The sequence below is a fragment of the Armigeres subalbatus genome, chromosome 2 (assembly GCF_024139115.2).
Source record: "Armigeres subalbatus isolate Guangzhou_Male chromosome 2, GZ_Asu_2, whole genome shotgun sequence".
NCBI classification, from domain to species: domain Eukaryota; kingdom Metazoa; phylum Arthropoda; class Insecta; order Diptera; family Culicidae; genus Armigeres; species Armigeres subalbatus.
The window spans coordinates 278,350,939-278,370,493 of record NC_085140.1 but is presented as its reverse complement, the minus strand read 5'-3'; the positions used below and the strand labels follow the sequence as shown (position 1 = coordinate 278,370,493).

Here is a 19,555-nt window from a genome sequence, read left to right as displayed (position 1 = left end):
TCAAGTAAATGTGAAGAATATCTTTGCTTAGCTTCAGTTTATATTCCACAAAACGCATCTCTTAATAGTCGGTAGCTTTGGAGCACAGTCTTCCTTCTATCATCCCCAGTATTAATATTGGGTTTATATGAACGCACATGGTATTGGATGGGGCAAAACGTATGATGATTATAGAGCTATGATTTGTGTGACGATTTCAATTTGAATGTTTTAAACACTGGTGATGTAACTCGAAAAGGACCAAATGGTCAACAAAGCCGTATTGGTCTGTCTTTATGCGGTTGTGCGGTTTGGCTGAACCCCGACCATATGTCGATAGTCACCACAATTAAAAGTGGCTATCAAGAATCTGAGACAGTTAATGTTTCTTTCGACCTCACAAACCTGCAAAAATTTGCATCGTCGATAAAAATTGGTGGTGAATCAACTGATATTTTTTCACCATTGGATGAAAAAAAAAAATTCCTTACCGAATTATTTCAAAAAAGAAGCTGAGAAACGACGCGTTCCATGTACATCTGTTATAAGAAGACCAGCCACTCCTGGATGGGATGATGAATGTACTAAGTTTTATTCTCAGAAATCTGAGGCCTTCAAGGCTTTCCGTAAACACGGAGGGTCTGAGCTTTTCGAAGAGTATTTGAAGCAGTGATTGAACTTATCATTTCATTATCATTTAGTATTCAGCCAATAATTGAGTAATTCTCGCTGAAACCCGGAAACCGGGCCACTATTTGCACGAGGTTCTTAAAAATGCCTAAATTTATATTCTTTCGGAAGCTTTCGGCGAGTATATTAAGGATCCTAGTTAAATTCTTAAGAAAGATGAACCCCTCGTCAGTTATACACGAAATCATTTTAATGGACCCCTCGATTTTTGTCAATTCTTGATACACCAAAATTATCATAACTCCAACATTTCTCAACCGATTGTAGAGATCAGCATATCGTTGGACAGAGGAAGAGTTTATCCTCAATTTGCAATAGTAAAAATAGAAGCATCCGTATTGAATTTGGCTGCCATCTTGAATTTCTTTTTGAAAACTATTTTTCCGCCAGATTTGCAACCACCGATTTTGAATATTAATACATCGATGGAAAGCTTAGCTTATATTGTGCATTGTGTCAAAAAATCTAAGGTGTATGTTTTTTCTATCAAAAGTTTCATTTCTTACAAACATAAGAGAGCAGATGCGTGTTTTGGTGGAAAGATCATTCAAGATTACCTTTGTTTGGGTCCTATCTCACTGCTCAATCTATGGCAATGAGAAAGCAGATTCGCTGGCAAAGGTGGGTGCACATGAAGGTGCGGTTTATGATAGACAAATCTCGCTTAACTTTTCAAAAGGACCTAAGTAACAATTTTCTCATGAATTAATTTGAGTACTGCAATCAAAAGCTTTCATGTTTTTTTGTTGATTGCGCTATTCAAATTAATTCATGAAAAAAATGTTACTTAGGTCCTTTTGAAAAGTTAAGCGAAAAATCTCGAGCAACGAGTTTTTCCCATTAGTCCATCAGAGTACTCTTCAAAGTTGGCAAAGTAATCAGACATTCAACGAACATGGACGGTGGCTATTTTCCATTGTTTCAAAAGTTTCTGGACAAGCGTGGTTCAGAGGCGAGGACTTAAGTCGAGGCTTCATTCGCGTGATGTCGAGGCTTATGTCCAATCACTATGCAGTGAACGCACATATGTACAGAATAAACCTTGTCGATAGCAACTTATGTAGGTGTGGAGCCGATTGTGATGACATCGATCACGTAGTTTGGCTCTGCTCGGAAAATGACGCCTCCAGACTATTGGACACCCTTGTGGCCCGAGGGTAAACAACCCTTCAGGGAAGTTCGAGGAGTTTTGGGAGATCGTGATCTAGTCTATATGCAGGCCATTTATGGTTTTCTTTGTTCTTTTGGCATAACATTCTAATACCTACTTTGTTTTTTTCTCTTTCTTCAAAGCAGAGACTTATGCTTGCTGTTCCGTAGAGCTCCGTAGCTCTGCCCATCCGGAAGATGCTCCCAGTCGAACCAATCCTCGAGCACGACGACACACCACATCGTCCCTGGCATTCTTTGATTATGATGATTCCCTGATTTCCGAATCCTAATTTCCTTCCATTCTTGAACATTGTGAACCTAACCTTGAGTCACCACGAGTACGTCGGCTTCTACGCCTCTGTTACTAACTGCATTATAAAATGATATTGACCTACCAAATGAGCAAAATTGAAAAAAATAAATGTATGTTGACATATCAAACATAAATTGGAAATACAAATACAAATATACAGGGGTTAGACAAAAAGGTTGAGATAGGCAAAATTTTGTCGAAGTTCAAGTCAGCATAACTTTGCGTAGAATGATCCGATTTTGATAAAATTGGAACCGTCGGACACGAAAACTCTTCTAGTAAACTTGAGATTGGTCCTTGGCCACCAGAGATGTTCCGGGTTTTCCGAGGGTATATTCATTTGTTTTTTTTTTACCAATGGTGGCTGTAGATCGAGAATCCATCAAAACTACGTATATATATGGCCATTTCCGTAAAAACGGCCCCGGTCCGGTCTGATGAAATGATAAATGATCGGAGTAATGCAAATATGAGTGTCTAACTTTTATTTATTGAATGTGAATGGCTACTCAGTCATTACAACGAGTTTTTTTTTATTTACCCGACGTTTCGACACGGGGATTGTGTCTTTTTCAAGGGAAAAATATTGCAAGACTGAGTAGCCGTTCAATAAATAAAATTAAAACGTACAGTCGATCCATAGTCAGTGAGTATCTAACTTCATGCCTTTGCGAGACGATAATTACATAAACATTTCCAGAATGATGGAGCCACCCTTATAGCAGTTTCCAAGGGCCTTCCAGGAGGAGCTAGTTTTGGCACCATCTGGAACCATGCATGGGTATGGGTGTCAAAATTCATGTTTATCCAAGACGATGAATATAGTCATTTTGAGAATTGTAAGACTCTCAGGCTAATTTGTAACAGGTTCCGGATGTTCTGCGAAAGTGACATTTGTTAAGGGTGTATGGCTTATTCCGTGCCGAAAATAGCTATATATCTGCGTATACCCAGGGTTTGTCTTAATACTCAGAGCGGTGCGAAAAATGTTCGTGCCTTCGGGTGCGCGTCTCTCAAATTTTGCGAGCTATGAGCCGAAGGTGCGCGGGCTCTTGCTGCTGCGTGCGAGTCAAAGGCTACACTACCCTTTCGGGTAGCACGGGTAGTGCACATTGTGCATTTCGAATTCATCGAGAAAATTGAAATGATTAATGCCCGCAATATGGTTGTTTATTTGTTTGAAAGTTATACCGTTAAAAGCCATGTATTTGCAGATAATTGGAATTCATTTATGCAGTTTCTTCTTAGAAAATAATACAAAAACTATAGATAACTGCAATTAGAAATCCATTTAGGCGGTCAGAGATAATTGTAATTTAGGAATTTCTGTTTTCAAATCACTGCAGTGCGATTTATAATTGCAAATTATTTGCTACAGTTATTGTTTTTGTTGACAATATCTTCCACTCTACGTGCGTTCGGAAGTGCCGTTGGTAGAAATAAAAAATCTAATTATATTGACCATTGATAAAAAGGGTACCTATGTTTGAATAATAGTTACCGTCAAAATGATCATTGTTGAAAGAGCGGGTCAATATGATGAAGCCCTGCTAAATAATAAGAAAAATGTGGTTATTTACAAGCGAATTTTTATACGTGGATTTTGGAAATAAAGTGGTCCCATATTACGTAATGTTTTAAAAAGCTTTCCGTTAAAGTAGTTTTTACGCAGTTTTTTAGGAATTAGGTAAAAATTAAGTTGAGCGTAAAAATGTTGATTTATTTTCATTATTATTCACACAAAGAGATTCTTGGAAACTTGAAAATATTTTGAAATATTTGCGTTTTAATTGAATACTTAAAATCAATTCACATATCTCCATAGATAAACGAATTGATTTAAAAATGATTGAAATGTATTTAAAGAAATCATATGAAAAAAGAACTATTATCTTTTAACTTTTACATATTTCCCATAGTAGATAAATTTTCTCTTTCTTATTTATTTATATTTCTACATGTCGAACAAATAATACGCCGATCAACCATCTTTCTGCAGAACACGCGTGTAATAATCACCGTTTAGATCATGAAAATCATGCCAAAGCAGAACCGAAAAAGTGCAGTTAGAGTGCTACTCTGTGCACGACTCTTTGAGAGCCCCGAGAACGATCCGCACTTACTCGCCTCTCTGTATCTGAATGGGCTTGCTCCCAACAACGCGTGCTGCACGCAAAGAGTTTCGTGCCGCACCATATCCCTGCGTATACCTAATGGATTTTCGATCTACAGCCAGCATTGATGGGCTACGAAATGGTGAGTTGACATCCGGGAAGGCCTAACATAGCTCTGGTCCTCACAAGTTCCAATACTCACGCTTCCACGGGTCTTCCGATGACAATTGACCGCCAGCTAAGGGTTGCGTACTTAGCTGGTAGTGCAGCCTGGGCACTGTTGTTCTTCTGACATCAGCTTGAGTGAGAGGGTGCGTCCTGTGGGGTCTGCCTAGGATGTGGTGGGGTTCGACAGTGCGATCTGTTGAACTTCTATAAAAAGCTGCATGTGTTCCCAAGCAGGCCCTATCAAAGAGACCGTGTGCCGCTCAAAGCCCACTAGCCTAGTCCTGGTGTTGGGTGGGACTTTAAACAAATTTGATCCGACTGATTGAGCGTCTGTCCACCAAGGAGGTGCGGCTCCAACAGCGTCTGTTCTGGTATCCAGCGACTGAGTATGAAATGCTATTCCCCGGAAGCTATACCTAAGATAGCAGCCCCATCCCGGTGGATAGGGAACCTTGGGCCAACAACCTACTGTTCCCGATACATCAATTTGTTCGAGAATCCGATAAGGAAAGAATACGGACTGATTTTACGGCGACGACTCTTAGCGCGAAACAACGGACACGAATAGGAACATGGAACGTTTTAACCCTAGCCCAGCAGGGTAAATTGACACAACTTGCCAATGAGGCACGCCGCATGAAGCTTGAGATCCTGGGACTGAGTGAAGTCCGTTGGCCAAACTTTGGAGAACACAGAACGCCGTCGGGACAAGTTCTGCTATACTCTGGTTTACGAGGTGAACACGCTCCCCGGCATCGCGGAGTTGGCTTCCTACAAAGCGCTCAGGCACACTCTGCGCTTATGAAGTGGGAACCTATAAGTGAAAGGATAATCGTTGCGAGATTTAGAACACGGGTCCGAAACCTTACTATAATCCAATGTTATGCGCCAACCGATGCTGCCGATCTGCAAGACAAAAAGAACTTCTACAGTCAACTCAATGCCGTCGTAGATAGAATTCCGAAGGGTGATATCAAGATCTGTTTGGGCGACTTCAATGCGAAGATCGGATCCGACAACTCGAATCGTGAGCGCATTATGGAACACAATGGTCTCGAAGAAATGAGCGAAAATGGAGAGCTGTTCGCAGAATTTTGTGGTAATAACGACATGTTGATCGGTGGATCGCTCTTCCCTCATCGACCGATTCACAAGGTCACGTGGGTCTCCCGTGACGGCTTTACAGATAATCAAATCGACCACATCTGCATCAGCCAAAAATGGAAACGGATACAAGGTATCTTAGTGAAGGTGCCCATAAAGGGTGACCTGATAGTATGCGATAACTGGCAAGGTATTATGTTGCTGTGTACCGTTCTCAAAGTTTTGTGCAAAATTATCCTAGCCCGGATTCAGGAGAAGATCGATGCGACTCTCCGGCGGCAGCAAGCCGGATTCCGTGCCAGAAGATCCTGTGTGGACCATCAACAACAGCCTCATCGAAGCACAGTACGAGGCCATTTCGTATAGTGCTGCACAATGGGATCTTGTCCGACCCTATCTGGTTCGTAGCTGGTATGAGGATGTATTCTATCACCGTTACTGTTCCTCATAGTAATCGACGAGATTTTGGTAGATGCGATTGACCGTGAACCAAACCGCGGGCTGTTATGGCAGCCTATAACCATGGAGCACCTAAACGACTTCGAATTGGCGAATAGCACCAGAAATTAGGGACCGGAAGTGGTGCTGGGTCGGGCACACTCTACGTAGGGGCGGAAACGAAATCTGTAAACAAGCATTAGACTGGAACCCATCGCAGCAGAGGCAGACCCAGAGGCTCATGGCGGCGTAGCCTCATTAAAGGAATAAAAATCGACCGAAATCTAACCTGGAAACAGGTTATAGCGATAGCTGGGCAACGCTCAGGATGGAGATCTTTCTAGTCGGCCCTTTGCACCACCAGAGGTGTACAGGATCCATAAGTAAGTAAGTGAGTAGCCAGCATTGATTAGCATATTAGTTCTAGTTTCTGGGAAAAGCATAAAACATGATGTCAGTAAACGTCACATACAATGACAAGCAGAAGAAAAAAAATGCAATTTTAACATACCCTCGGAAAACCTGGAACGTCTCCGGTGCACAAAGACCTATCTCAGGTTTAATAGTGGGATAGCATACTAGAAGAGTTTCCGCCTCCGATGGTCCTAATTTCATTGAAATCGGATTTTTCTACGCAAAGTTATGCTGATTTGAACTTCGACAAAATTATGCCATTTTCAACCTTTTTGTCTAACCCCTGGAAATTCGGGGAAATCCAATAAAATTAAAATAAATCATACAAACTAGCGTCGTTTGAATTAATTTCGATTTCAATTTGCAGTAAGTTCAATTTAACGTTACTTTTGGTTGCATGTTCTCAATATGTGTATGGAAATAAATTTAATAGGGGAACAGACGGCTTTGGCAGGTTTTGTTCTATTATTGGCAGGGGGGTTTTTGTCGACCGAATTTTATGAAATTTGGTCACAACATTCTTTGATGTGCAAAGAATGTTTGGGCCAAATTTGAGCATAATCAGTCATAAAAAACCCCCTGCCAATAATAGAACAAAACCTGCCAAAGCCGTCATTACCCCTATTACAAAATATTTTTGTCGGTGTAGACAAGATAATTTGCTGTTGCTAATGCTTATTTGATAAGTATGATGATCATTCGCTTTTTATGGATGACGTTTGGATCGGTAGATAATGCATGCAGGAAATTGAGCTGATTGTAATACTGAAATTCAAATGACTGTGGTTCTGAGTACTTTGCGATATTTTATTAGAACATTTTGACCGATAATATTTACTTAATTAATCTCAATAATTGAGGACTATATTATCACCCAACCGACGGTTGTTAGATTTTCTAAAAATTCTGTATAAGAATCTAACAAAAGCTGTATAAGAATTGGACATATGCGAAATTGTTAGATTCTTATGCAAAAAATGTAAGCTCTCAAACAAGTATTGTTAGAATAGCTTACAAACACAATACTTATATAAGAATATAACAATTTCGCATATGCCCAGTTCTTATACAGGTTTTGATAGATTCTTTTACAGAATTGTTAAAAAATCTAACATCCGCCGGTTGGGTGTAGAACAAACCAATTAATTATAGTTGTCATATCTTTATTTTTATATGAACCCTGGAGCTAAAGACTAATTGAATGATCAAGAAATGTTTGTGTATTATGTATACAACATAATACAGTCTCATCCCGATTTTGGCAACACCCGTTTTTGTCTACCCCTGATTTTGGCAACACCCGTTTTTGGCAACATTTTCTTCCCGATTTTGGCAACAAACTCGAACATATTGATAAGAAAATTATTTTGAGCTTTTTAGTGGAATGTCTTCACTTGTCATAAGACGAGTTAATACAATCCCATTGAATTCCACCACTTAATTGTATCTTGACAGATACGTATTTCGACCTCAAATATAAGGCCGTCTTCAGTGTCTCGTACTAAGTCGAGTCAAGTACGAGACAATGAAGACGGCCTTACATTTGAGGTCGAAATACGTATCTGTCAAGATACAATTAAGTGGTGGAATTCAATGGGATTGTATTAACTCGTCTTATGACAAGTCGAACATATTGTTTTATTACTTTTTAGAGCTAAAACCTTTTTAATAATATGTAATAGGATAAACAAAACCAAAAGAGAATGTCATTAAGGTTTACATGCGTATTATGGGCTCTGTACGAATAGTGGGCACTTTCACTGAAATAATGAATCACCACTCGTATCACCGCTCATTGCAAACAATTTCTATTGAAACTTTTCTGCTCTTTTATTCACGTTTTCCACGTCCCTATTCACACTACCCTAATATAACCAGCCCACCGTAGAATGTCGTATTTTTTAGCATTCTCACTGATTTTGTCGTCGACAAGCTGACTCACACCGTTGTACATAGTATAATACCTATTAAGTGAAGCCCGCTGTTTACATCACAATGCAACCGATACTGCATGAGTGATCCAGGAGCAAGCATACCCCATTAGGTTTAATTGCTAGTGATTAGCACATTCAATTTTCTAAATACGCTATATAACCATCAAGTCGTTTTGCTCATTATGCGCCTCTTTTCCAATATCAGCCGAGAAACTGTCATTTTATCTGTATTTCTGCTGCATTCCCGTATAGATAATAAGCAACAATTTTATTTCAAAGAGTCTTATTGTTTAAAATTGACGCAAATTTGTTTAGCGATTAATATCAGAACACTTTTGGCTTTTCCAGTTTCCTGATGTGTCAATTGCATAACGAGCCTTTTGATTCCAGCATGTTTACAACAGTTCAACAATAATGGTAAGAGTTTGGTAACATGTAACCGTAAGGTTCTCAAGCAGGCATTGAATAAAATCAGATCATGAGAAAAAATCGGGTTAATCTAAGCCAACTTGATGCTCTGCCGCGGGGCAAGTTATGAGCTTTCTAAGATCTTTGAAATTGGACGTTCGATGATTAACCGTTTAAGGGCAATCATCGTAGAATCCAAATTTAAAAATACTCGCGTTTTTAAAGGCACACCACTCAATATGGGAGCAACGCACAAAAGTCGCAGCAAAGCTGAAATAATGAAAATGACAGTTGTGCGTTGCTTCCGTATTAAGTGGTGTGCTTGAAAACTCGAGTACTTTTATTTGAATTTGGATTCTATGATGATTGTCCTTAATGATCTTCAATGCTCACCAATCCAGTATTTTGCGCTAGATAATGGCGGCCGTGAGTGCCTTTTTGACATTCAAGAGGTAGAAAATATTTACATATTTCAATCATAGTAGGCTTTGATTTATTGAAAAACATTGGCACTCATCCGGTATCAACAAACAAACAAATGTCAAATATTTCTTCTACGTTATTCAAGGATTTGGTACTTTTCTGATCGATTTTTTTGTAATAATATAATTTTTATTTTCTAGGAATGAAGCCACAAAAATTAACAAATCAATGATGATTAATCAGTATTTTTCTAATGGAAAGGAAATTTGCAACCGAGCTCCTGTGCGAGACGATAGCCAGGTTGTGTCAGGCTGCACTACGCTGGATGCATTAAAATAAACTTCGTTTGCCCTATCCAGCTGCCTCCGGCCCCTACATCACTGCGAATATTCTTAAACCTCTAGCAGACAACTAAATGTTCCACTTACTGAATCTTAGACCTGTTACAATTGACCGGCCACGTACCATTATTAACTGTATAAAGTTGTTGTGCTGATATTTGTTAAGGGACCTAAAAACTAAAGACCTAAAACTACTTTGATCTAACTAACGTTTATTTCCTTACGAAAACCGTTTTTTATAAACATATTTTTATGTATTGATTTTTGAGGGATACTTTGTATGGACCACATTTAGAACTTCTAAAGGCACATCTTTTTGTTGAAGACCCATGGACCTATCTCGTTTATTTATCAAGTTATAGCCGTTTTTCGATTAAAAACATATTTTTTTCAAAATGAAATAAAACGCTTTAAACAAAAAACGCTCTCTCAGTTTTCCCACCATAAACGCAGAAAAGTGCGAGCTTTCGAATAGAACCAATAGATTGAAAATCGGTTTGCTCCATTTTGAAATATACGCATATGAAAAAACATGTTTTTCATACAAAAACTCGAATAACTTTTTTGTTATAAGAGATAGATCCATGGTTCTTTAACAAAAATGTGCGTCTTCAAAAGTCCTAAAAGTGCTCGGAACAAAGTTTATGCGAGAAATGAATGTATAAAAAGTTATGTGAAGAATACCGATTTTTAGGGACCGCCCTAACGTATTTATTAAAAAGCCCATAACTTGCGAACCATAAGTGATAGAAAAATGGTTTCTTCGGCAAAGTTGCTCAAAATTAATAGGGCACTGCACGGACTGCTTTGTCTCTTTTTCGCTGCAAAGAAATTAGAAAACAACAAGGCCAGTAAACGTCAAAATTTATGAAGAACGAAAGAGAAAGAGATCTTTCCGTGCAGTGCCCTATTGCTCTACAACTTTGTGGAACATTGCACAAGTCTTTACCGAAAAATTAAAAAGTTGATATTATGAACTTCTGAAATATAGGTACCACCCTAATTTCACTACATGGAAAAAAATCGTAAAAAAATATGAAATTTTTTTCTCAAAGACACTATATATCTAAAACTAATAGTGTAGCTTAATATTGCAGTGGACTGTAATTGCTGTTGGGTGCTCCGGGGTGGAGCGCGAATCCATAGCTGCCTTCATGCAGCGTATCCGCCGACGAGTGCTGGTTCCCCATTGGAACCAGCGGGATGGGAACTGCCTTAATGCAGCGACCGGCGGACCAGCGACGAATGCCAAACAATTGCCTCGAAAATTACCATTAACTCTTCTTGGCCCTGATAAGGGCCGAAAATTAACTCTTTAGCTGCAGCTGGCGGACCGAGGGAGCTCCTGGCAAGAATCCAAAACACACACACGAGACTTTTCTAGAACATTATTTACTCTTCTTCTTCTTGTTGAAAAATACACATTTCTTCAGCCTGCTGCGGCTCCACGCCGATGCCGGCCGGCTTCGGCTAGGCTCTGATGCTGTTGCCGGTGTCGGTTCGACTCTGCTGCGGCTGGTCTCGGCTGGGCTGTTTCTCGATCTTCTTCTCCTTCTGCTGCTGTTGGTCGTTGCGAAAAAACTGATCAATGGTGCTAGGTGGCACCATGGTTTTATTCAAAAACTGTTCTGCGTTGAGCGCAGACGATGGCGATGGTTGCGCAAGGAGGCGTGGCTTGTTTCTTCAGTTCGCTGGGTTACGGACTGAACATGCTCCCACCGAGAAAGAAGTGATGTTGTAGTTGCAGCACTTTCCTCTAGAATGGGTAGTGGGGCCAATTTATGGATCGGCCGCTTGAAGATGCTGTTCCCCACACGGACATCTACGACGCGAGTCAGATTATCGGGACCAGGGTAGCTTTTGATTATTCTACCTAGTCTCCATTGCTGCGGTGGCATGTTATCTTCCTTCAAAAGCACGACGGTGTTGGGAACGACATTTGCATGTTTTCTCGTCCATTTCGAACGAGTTTGAAGCTCTACCAAATATTCTTTCGACCAGCGGTTCCAAAAATGCTGTCGAAGTAATTGAATATGTTGCCATTTTGATAATCGATTGATGGGAATGTCATCGAGACAGGGCTCAGGGATAGCAGTTAAAGGTCGATTGATCATCAAATGGCCAGGGGTCAAAACATTAGGGTCATTGGGGTCAGAGGAATGAGCAAAAAGAGGTCTCGAGTTTAGTATGGCCTCAATTTGGCAAAGCAAGGTCGCAAATTCCATAATTGTCAGAGAGGCGGATTTATATACTTTCTTCATAACCGATTTGACACTTTTAACTCCCGCCTCCCATAACCCTCCGAAATGAGCTACGCTTGGTGGAATTGTTGTTTGCTTGATCTCCTTGATTTGACAAAACTGCGATAGCCTTTCACTGGTGAGGTCAGCCTTGAAGAGCTCGTACAGCTCACGCAGTTCCGATCTCGCTCCCATGAAATTGGTTCCATTGTCACTGTATACCTCTTCAGGAACTCCTCTTCTGGAAACAAATCTTTGTAGTGCCGCCAAAAATGCTTCAGTCGAGAGGTTCTCGACTACTTCCAAGTGCATTGCCTTAGATACCATACAGACAAATACACAGATGTATCCTTTCGTTGGTGCGGCTTTCCTAGCGGTTTGTTTGATGTAGATGGGTCCGGCAAAATCCACTCCAACTCTTAGGAATGTAGGTGCTTCGGTGACTCGATAGGAGGGCAAGTCTCCCATAAATTGCTCAGCCAACTTCGGGTTTGATTTGAAGCAGGTGATACAACTTCTCGTAACCTTCCTTACCGTCGATCTACCATTCAGGATCCAATACCGTTCTCTTAGAGCTGCGAGTATGCTATTTGGACCAGCATGAAGATTTTCCCTATGAATAGCGACGATGAGATTTCTTGTCACAGGGTGTTTAGCAGGAACAATCCATTGGTGCTTCACATCGTAAGGTAGGTTGCAGTGACGAATTCTACCTCCAACTCTTAATAATCCGTCATCCAAGAAGGGATTTAGGTTGCCAATTCGCTTACATGGCTCTCCAGATTGTAGGCGATCGATTTCATCTTGTAGTTCACTTCGTTGGATCGCACGGATGATGCACTTAGTTGCGTTTTGTAGCTCCGGAATCGTTGGTGTTGATGTAGCTCTTCGTGTACCTTTCTTCAAACGACAGTTGGATATGAACCGGAGAACAAAGGCGATAATACGTTGCGTTTTTCGAAAAGATTCAAATTTCGTTAATATTGGAAGCTCTTCATACACTGTTGCGATATTGGTAGATATTGCTGACTTCAATTCTGGAATTTCTTCATCTTTCAGTACTGCAGGGGTCACTTCTTCATAGGTTGCGATGCGTAGAAAATACGGTCCATTCCACCATAAATCATTTTTCGAAAGCATTTTAGCTGACATTCCGCGAGACACAATATCAGCCGGGTTGTCTGCGGACCTGACGTATTTCCACACATTCTTGGTTTCCTGGATTATCTCTGCGACACGATTTCTCACGAATATCTGAAGGCGGTCTACAGGTTTGTTCAGCCATGTTAAAACTACTTGGCTGTCCGACCAGAGAATAACTGGGACGTTTTCCAATTCCATTGCGTTGATCACTTTCTTCACCAGGCGATTCAGAAGCAGAGCTGCCATTAGCTCCTTCCTTGGAATAGACAATGGAGTGATTGGACAGACCTTTGATTTGCTAGTAATCAACTTCGCACTAGCGGTGCCATCATCGAATACTGATCGAAGGTATACGCACGCACCGTAGGCCATGTTTGAAGCGTCTGAGAATCCATGGATTTCGAGCCTGACTGCATCATTCGTAACAACACGTCGTGTAACCCGGAAGTCTTCTGCAAGTGGTAGTGCATCCAAGAAATTTGTCCAATCCTTCAGTAACTCTCCATCTAGTTGATCGTCCCAATCCATTTTGCTTTTCCAGAGTTTTTGCATTAGTGTCTTCGCCAAAACGATGACCGGTGACAACAGTCCCAGAGGATCAAAAAGCCTGGCAATTACTGACAATACTTGCCGCTTTGTTGGGGTTGGAATTTTACAGTCAGCTTGTGCACGAAATAGAAAATCATCTCCGATCGGGTCCCACATTAATCCAAGGGTTTTGATAACTTCATTTGCGCTAGAGTCTTCAATCTTCACCAACTTATCTCGATCAACATCAGATACACTTTCCAGGAGTCTCTCATCGTTCGCTGCCCATTTGTGTAGATGGAAACCTCCACACTGCAACAAGGAAACCAATTCTCCTTGAAGTCTTCGAACTTCTTCCAAGTCGTCGCCGCCGAATAATACATTATCGACGTAGAACATCTTCTTCACTAACATTGCCGCCCCAGGATGTGACTCCTCCTCATCTATTGCTAGTTGGTATAATGCTCGAATAGCCAGAAATGGGGCGGAAGCTGTGCCGTAGGTCACAGTTTGTAATTCCAACACTCTAAGTGGATCACTAGGATTTTTCCGGTAGAAGATGCGTTGTAACGGAGTGTGGCATTTTGCTTTCTGCACTTGCCGATACATTTTAGCTATATCAGCGCTTAACACGTACCGAAATACGCGAAACTTCAAAATAATCGTCAGCAAATCGGGTTGGATTGTAGGACCGACCATCATCGCATCATTCAAGGACATTCCACCTATCTTCGCTGATCCATCGAATACTACGCGACACTTGGTAGTTGAATTCGATGGCCTTAGCACTGCATGGTGCGGCAGATACCATTTCTGCAAACCGATGGGATCATCCACTTCACGGACTTCCACACAATGTCCAAGCTGCTCATACTCATCCAGGAAATCATCGTATTGCTTCTTTATCTCCGGGTTCTTCTGCAATTTTGCTTCCAAAGCGTAGAATCTCCGGAGTGCCATCGATCTAGAATCTCCAAGCTGACTTACTGAATCCCTTAGTGGAAGCTGCACTACGTATCGGCCATCATCACGTCGACGAAACGTAGACTGGAAATGTTTCTCACACTGTTCGGCTTCCGACAACGGACAATTTTCACTGGATACACTTTCAATGTCCCAAAACTTCTGCATTAGTTCACTTAGCGGATCACCAAATGGTGTCGCTACACAAGAGTTCACACTTATTCCACTAAAAGCACTAGAATATCTTCCACCTACCAACCACCCAAATTGCGAGTCCTGGAGCGTAGGAAGTTCTTCGGACAGCTTCAGTCGACCAGGCTTGATTACGTCGTCGTACCATTCCATTCCGATCAACAAGTCCACTTGTCCCGGACGAAAGAACACCGGATCCGCTAGCTGAATTCCGCTTGGAATATTCCACGAAGTCATATCCACCTCGAAAGTAGGCAAGTTTCCTGTTATCTTCGGTGAGACCAAACAATCTAACTCGATTTTGAAATTGTTATGCTTCGAGAGGACATCAACCTTCGCTTTCTGACGGACACTTGATCGCACACTGTTTACTCCGGTAATAGGAATGTTGATTTCTTCTCGATCCACTTGTAACTTCCCCAGCATCGCTTCCGAAGTAAAGTTGACTTGTGATCCACTTTACAAGAGTCCTCGACATACCTGCGGTTTCTCATTCTTATCCAAGATGTTGAGCATTGCAGTTAGTAATAGCACTTGTGCAATTGGCTTCTCCACCACGTTAAATATTACGGTAGTAGGGATGATGCCATCAGTAGGGTTTCCAATAGCTGATTGAACCGCTGCTTTTGATACTTGTTGCTGCTCTGCTGATCTGGAATTACTCGAACCGGAACTCTGAATTGAACCACCTTCAGCATGTAGTAGCGTATGGTGTTTCCTTTTGCACTTTGAGCACGACTTGTTGGACCTACAATCCGTACTACGATGACCACGTCTCAAACAGTTGAAGCACACTTGTTTTTCACGCACTAGCCTCAATCGTTCATCCACCGACATTCCATTGAACACCGAGCACTTGAACGCCAAATGTTCACCAGCACAAAACTCGCAACTGTTAGACGACGACACGGTATTTACTTTCACATTCGACGACGGCTTGCCGGACCCTTGACCTGCTTTGGTTTGAACACGCGTGGATTGCTTGACCTTGCTATCATTTATGGACTTCTGACATCGTTCGAGAACGGAAATGCGACCTTTTAGAAATTTGACAGTATCCTCATAATCTGGTAATTCCCCATGTATGACAGACGTTTCCCATAGCTTCTTAGTTTCGTCATCTAGCGCATTTGCAAGGAGATGTGTGACGAATGTTTCTGATACCCCAGTAAATTCCTGACCCAAAAATTTCAAATTTTCGACATGGCCTACGCATGAATCAACCAACTCTCTCAACTCAGAGTGGCTTTCTTGCGACAATTTTCTCATATTCAGCAGCCCAGAGATGTGATGATCAACCATTCGCCTCTTATTTTCAAACCTTTCTGCTAAAATTTCCCATGCATGATCATAATTGCCATCAGAGATGGTTTTTGCGTCAATTATGCCAGCAGCGTCCCCAATCAATGCTTTTTCCAAATGGTAGAGCTTAATCCGTGGTGCGTCGTTTGATCTGTCCACCACGTCCCTGAACATGACTTTAAACTTTTCCCACTGCTCGTATTTGCCATCAAAATGCGGAATGGCACGAGGAAGCGACTGTTGCAAAACCAGCGGTTGCTGATTCCGGATTGGTTGAGCATTCACGGGTATTTCGTTGAGACTCTCGATCCATGTTTCGAGAGTGAGGCAAATATTGTCGTGCAAGGTTTCAAATTCGAGGTACTTACAGTCTTGTTCCTTCCTCTTACTTGGTGGGGTGATCGCCATGATGCGTTCATGATAATCGGCAAACTCCTTGTAGGCTGCTTCCACCTTCTTCTGATGCACCTTAATCAGCGGCTGCGTGATTTCCTCTTGCGCGAGTTGGTCCATGATATTTTTCACACGCGTGAGCTTTCCTTTAGCTAAGCCACGCATGTGAACGAGCGTGTCCCATTCTTCCACTCCATCCTCGTTGTTGCCACCACCGGCGGAAGCACCGGTTGCATCATTTGCCTGAGACTTCATAGGTGTTCTCTTCGTCGGCATGATTTCCACTTCACTTAAATCACTTCAGTTCAATGTCTTTTAGCACTTAATCACTTAATTGATTGTCCATTAGTCCAATTGTTCATTCACTTTTTGCTTCTTTTTCCACTTTTTCAACCGTGTGTGTTTTGTCTCCAAGCCAGTCACTCCACCGATCAATCCAGCTGCGTTTGCTTCACCAAGCGACGAATGTGCACCAATTCCAAGCGATGGCCATCCGGCTCGAAGGACCAAAACATGTAGCTTAATATTGCAGTGGACTGTAATTGCTGTTGGGTGCTCCGGGGTGGAGCGCGAATCCATAGCTGCCTTCATGCAGCGTATCCGCCGACGAGTGTTGGTTCCCCATTGGAACCAGCGGGATGGGAACTGCCTTAATGCAGCGACCGGCGGACCAGCGACGAATGCCAAACAATTGCCTCGAAAATTACCATTAACTCTTCTTGGCCCTGATAAGGGCCGAAAATTAACTCTTTAGCTGCAGCTGGCGGACCGAGGGAGCTCCTGGCAAGAATCCAAAACACACACACGAGACTTTTCTAGAACATTCTTTTACTCTTCTTCTTCTTATTTAAAAATACACATTTCTTCAGCCTGCTGCGGCTCCACGCTGATGCCGGCCGGCTTCGGCTAGGCTCTGACGCTGTTGCCGGTGTCGGTTCGACTCTGCTGCGGCTGGTCTCGGCTGGGCTGTTTCTCGATCTTCTTCTCCTTCTGCTGTTGTTGGTCGTTGCGAAAAAACTGATCAATGGTGCTAGGTGGCACCATGGTTTTATTCAAAATTGTTCTGCGTTGAGCGCAGACGATGGCGATGGTTGCACAGGGAGGCGTGGCTTGTTTCTTCAGTTCGCTGGGTTACGGACTGAACAAATAGTTTTGGCGCAAACATTTTTGTCTTGCTAGATTCGACTCTGGGACCATTGTGCAATGCTTAACAGTCCCCTTAAAGTATTTCTTGACTGGGGGGCTGGAGGCATCTGGATAGGGCAAACGAAGTTTATTTGAATGCGTCCAGCGTACACGGTGCCCCGGTAGACCGTTATTATAAAATAAAAATGTCCATCAAAACCAAGTACAGGGCTCGTTTCCTGTGGTAATTCTGCACCTCTGGACCAATTTTTAAAAAAATCCCTAGGAGGAATCTCGAGAAATCTTGATTTGAAGTTTTATCTAAGAAATTTCAAAAGAATCTATATTTTAATTCAACAATATCCCCAAAATACCTACAAAGCCTTTCAAGAAGTTGACCAAATTGTTTTCAACTGGTTTGCATTTTTTGCTATTATTACAATAATAAATATTTACAACTGGTTAAGCTCACCAAACTGAAATGGTATGTTTTTTGTATGGACTGAAGCCGCATATCTTCAAGAATGCTACCTCTCGTCCAGAACCATTCATGAATTCACGTGCAGGCTGCAGATTCTTTGTTGAATGCAATTCAGATTAAAGTTTGTATTTTTTTATTGTATTCACAAATGTATTCGAGCATCAGAAGTAAAGATTGGAGTATGGAAAAAAATGATGAAAAAACCAACAGCTTAAAGATTTGTTTAAAGTAGTGTAGTTGTTTAGCATTATATAACAGGTTAGATCTTCGTCAAATGCTGTAACAATTGAATTGACGGAGCTTTATCATATTCTGAGATTTCCCCGCAAAAGGATCATCGGACTGGTAATGACTCCAAAGATGGCGGTAAGGAAAAGCTACGATTTTCAAGAGTGAGCTCGGCATATAGAATGAGATCTCGAGAACCAAGGAAAACATCAGGAAAAATGCACAAGAGAAAGAAAACAATTTTACAAGCTTTGTGCATATTCTTTTGGGTTTTCGGTTACGACGAAGAAATATTCAATTTTTGAACTTTTAAAAACACTTCAATAAAGAAACAAAATGAACCTTTAATTATCACCGTTATTACACATCTAGCTCGGAATTAATACGATTTCAAAGTTGCTCGAGAAGCGCCATGTTGAGTAAATTTATAGGTGAACCATGTACAGATGAGGCATCAATAAATTGCATAGAGTTCACAGAATCCTGATCTTTGGGATTACGTCATTACTGAAACTGCTTATACATTAACAATTTTCTAATTAATATTTCAATCAGCAGGTTCTGAATGATTTCAAAAAAGTGTACGCAAGATACAGCTCTTTGAAACTCGAGCATGGATTTGAAGAAGCAATTGATGGCTTTGCTAACAACTGGAAAAAGCCGCAACTTCCATTCACGTCAAAGTACCATATCTTGAATTATCATGTTTCAGAGTTCTGTAGAGGTACCGGAATAGGTTGTGGCGTACATATCAAACATGCTTTTTCTAGTCCGTTGATTAGAACTTTGACGAGATTTGGCAGCAAAGATCGGTTAATAAGTGCTGTGATCGAGTATAACAGCTTCTAACTACTATTATTCTACACGAACTCTAGTCTTACTTCTCTCCATTATAAACATAAACACTAAATTAAAATTAATTTTTACCTTTCATTTCATTAAACATTGAAAGCAACACTTATACTAAACTCGAGCAAGTTAGCCATACAAAAACATACTTAAGTCAGTTAGGTAAGATAAGTCAGTTGTAAATATTTATAGTTCTAATAACGGCAACACGTGCTTAGGGCCATCTTTGGCGTTGTGCAAGAGAATAGTGTGTGGTGGCGAAGGATGAAACAAGAGCTCGCCCAGCTCTACGGTGAACCCAGTACCCAGAAGGTAGCTAAAGCTAGAAGGATACGGTGGGCAGGGCATATTTCAAGAATGCCGGACAGCAACCCTATAAAGTTGGCGGTCTCTTCCGACTGGCAGGTTCAAGAAGAATCAAAGGACATCTATCTAGGTGGATTAATCAGGGTTCTGGGTGATATTTTTGGATTCTTATATGGATTCTTTTGAAATTTATTAACTAAAAACTTCAAATCAAGATTTCTCGAGATTCCTCCTAGGGATTTTTTTAAAAATTGGTCCAGAGGTGCAGAATTACCACAGAAATCGAGCCCTGTACTTGGTTTTGATGGACATTTTTATTTTATAATA

General features: G+C 41.2%; 2 protein-coding genes across 2 annotated transcripts; both read right to left on the bottom strand.

Annotated features, from left to right (window-relative positions):
- Positions 1–10,948: 10,948 nt before the first annotated feature.
- Positions 10,949–14,970, bottom strand: LOC134209752 (uncharacterized). The gene is made up of 3 exons (XM_062685767.1): positions 11,731–14,970; positions 11,198–11,385; positions 10,949–11,072 (listed from the first exon to the last, which is right to left on the bottom strand). The coding sequence occupies exons 1-3, from the start codon at positions 14,968–14,970 to the stop codon at positions 10,949–10,951; spliced, it is 3,552 nt and encodes a 1,183-aa protein (XP_062541751.1).
- A 33-nt stretch (positions 14,971–15,003) lies between these two features.
- LOC134209751 (uncharacterized) lies at positions 15,004–16,515 on the bottom strand. The gene has a single exon (XM_062685766.1). It carries the CDS (start codon positions 16,513–16,515, stop codon positions 15,004–15,006), a length of 1,512 nt encoding a protein of 503 aa, XP_062541750.1.
- Positions 16,516–19,555: the final 3,040 nt, after the last annotated feature.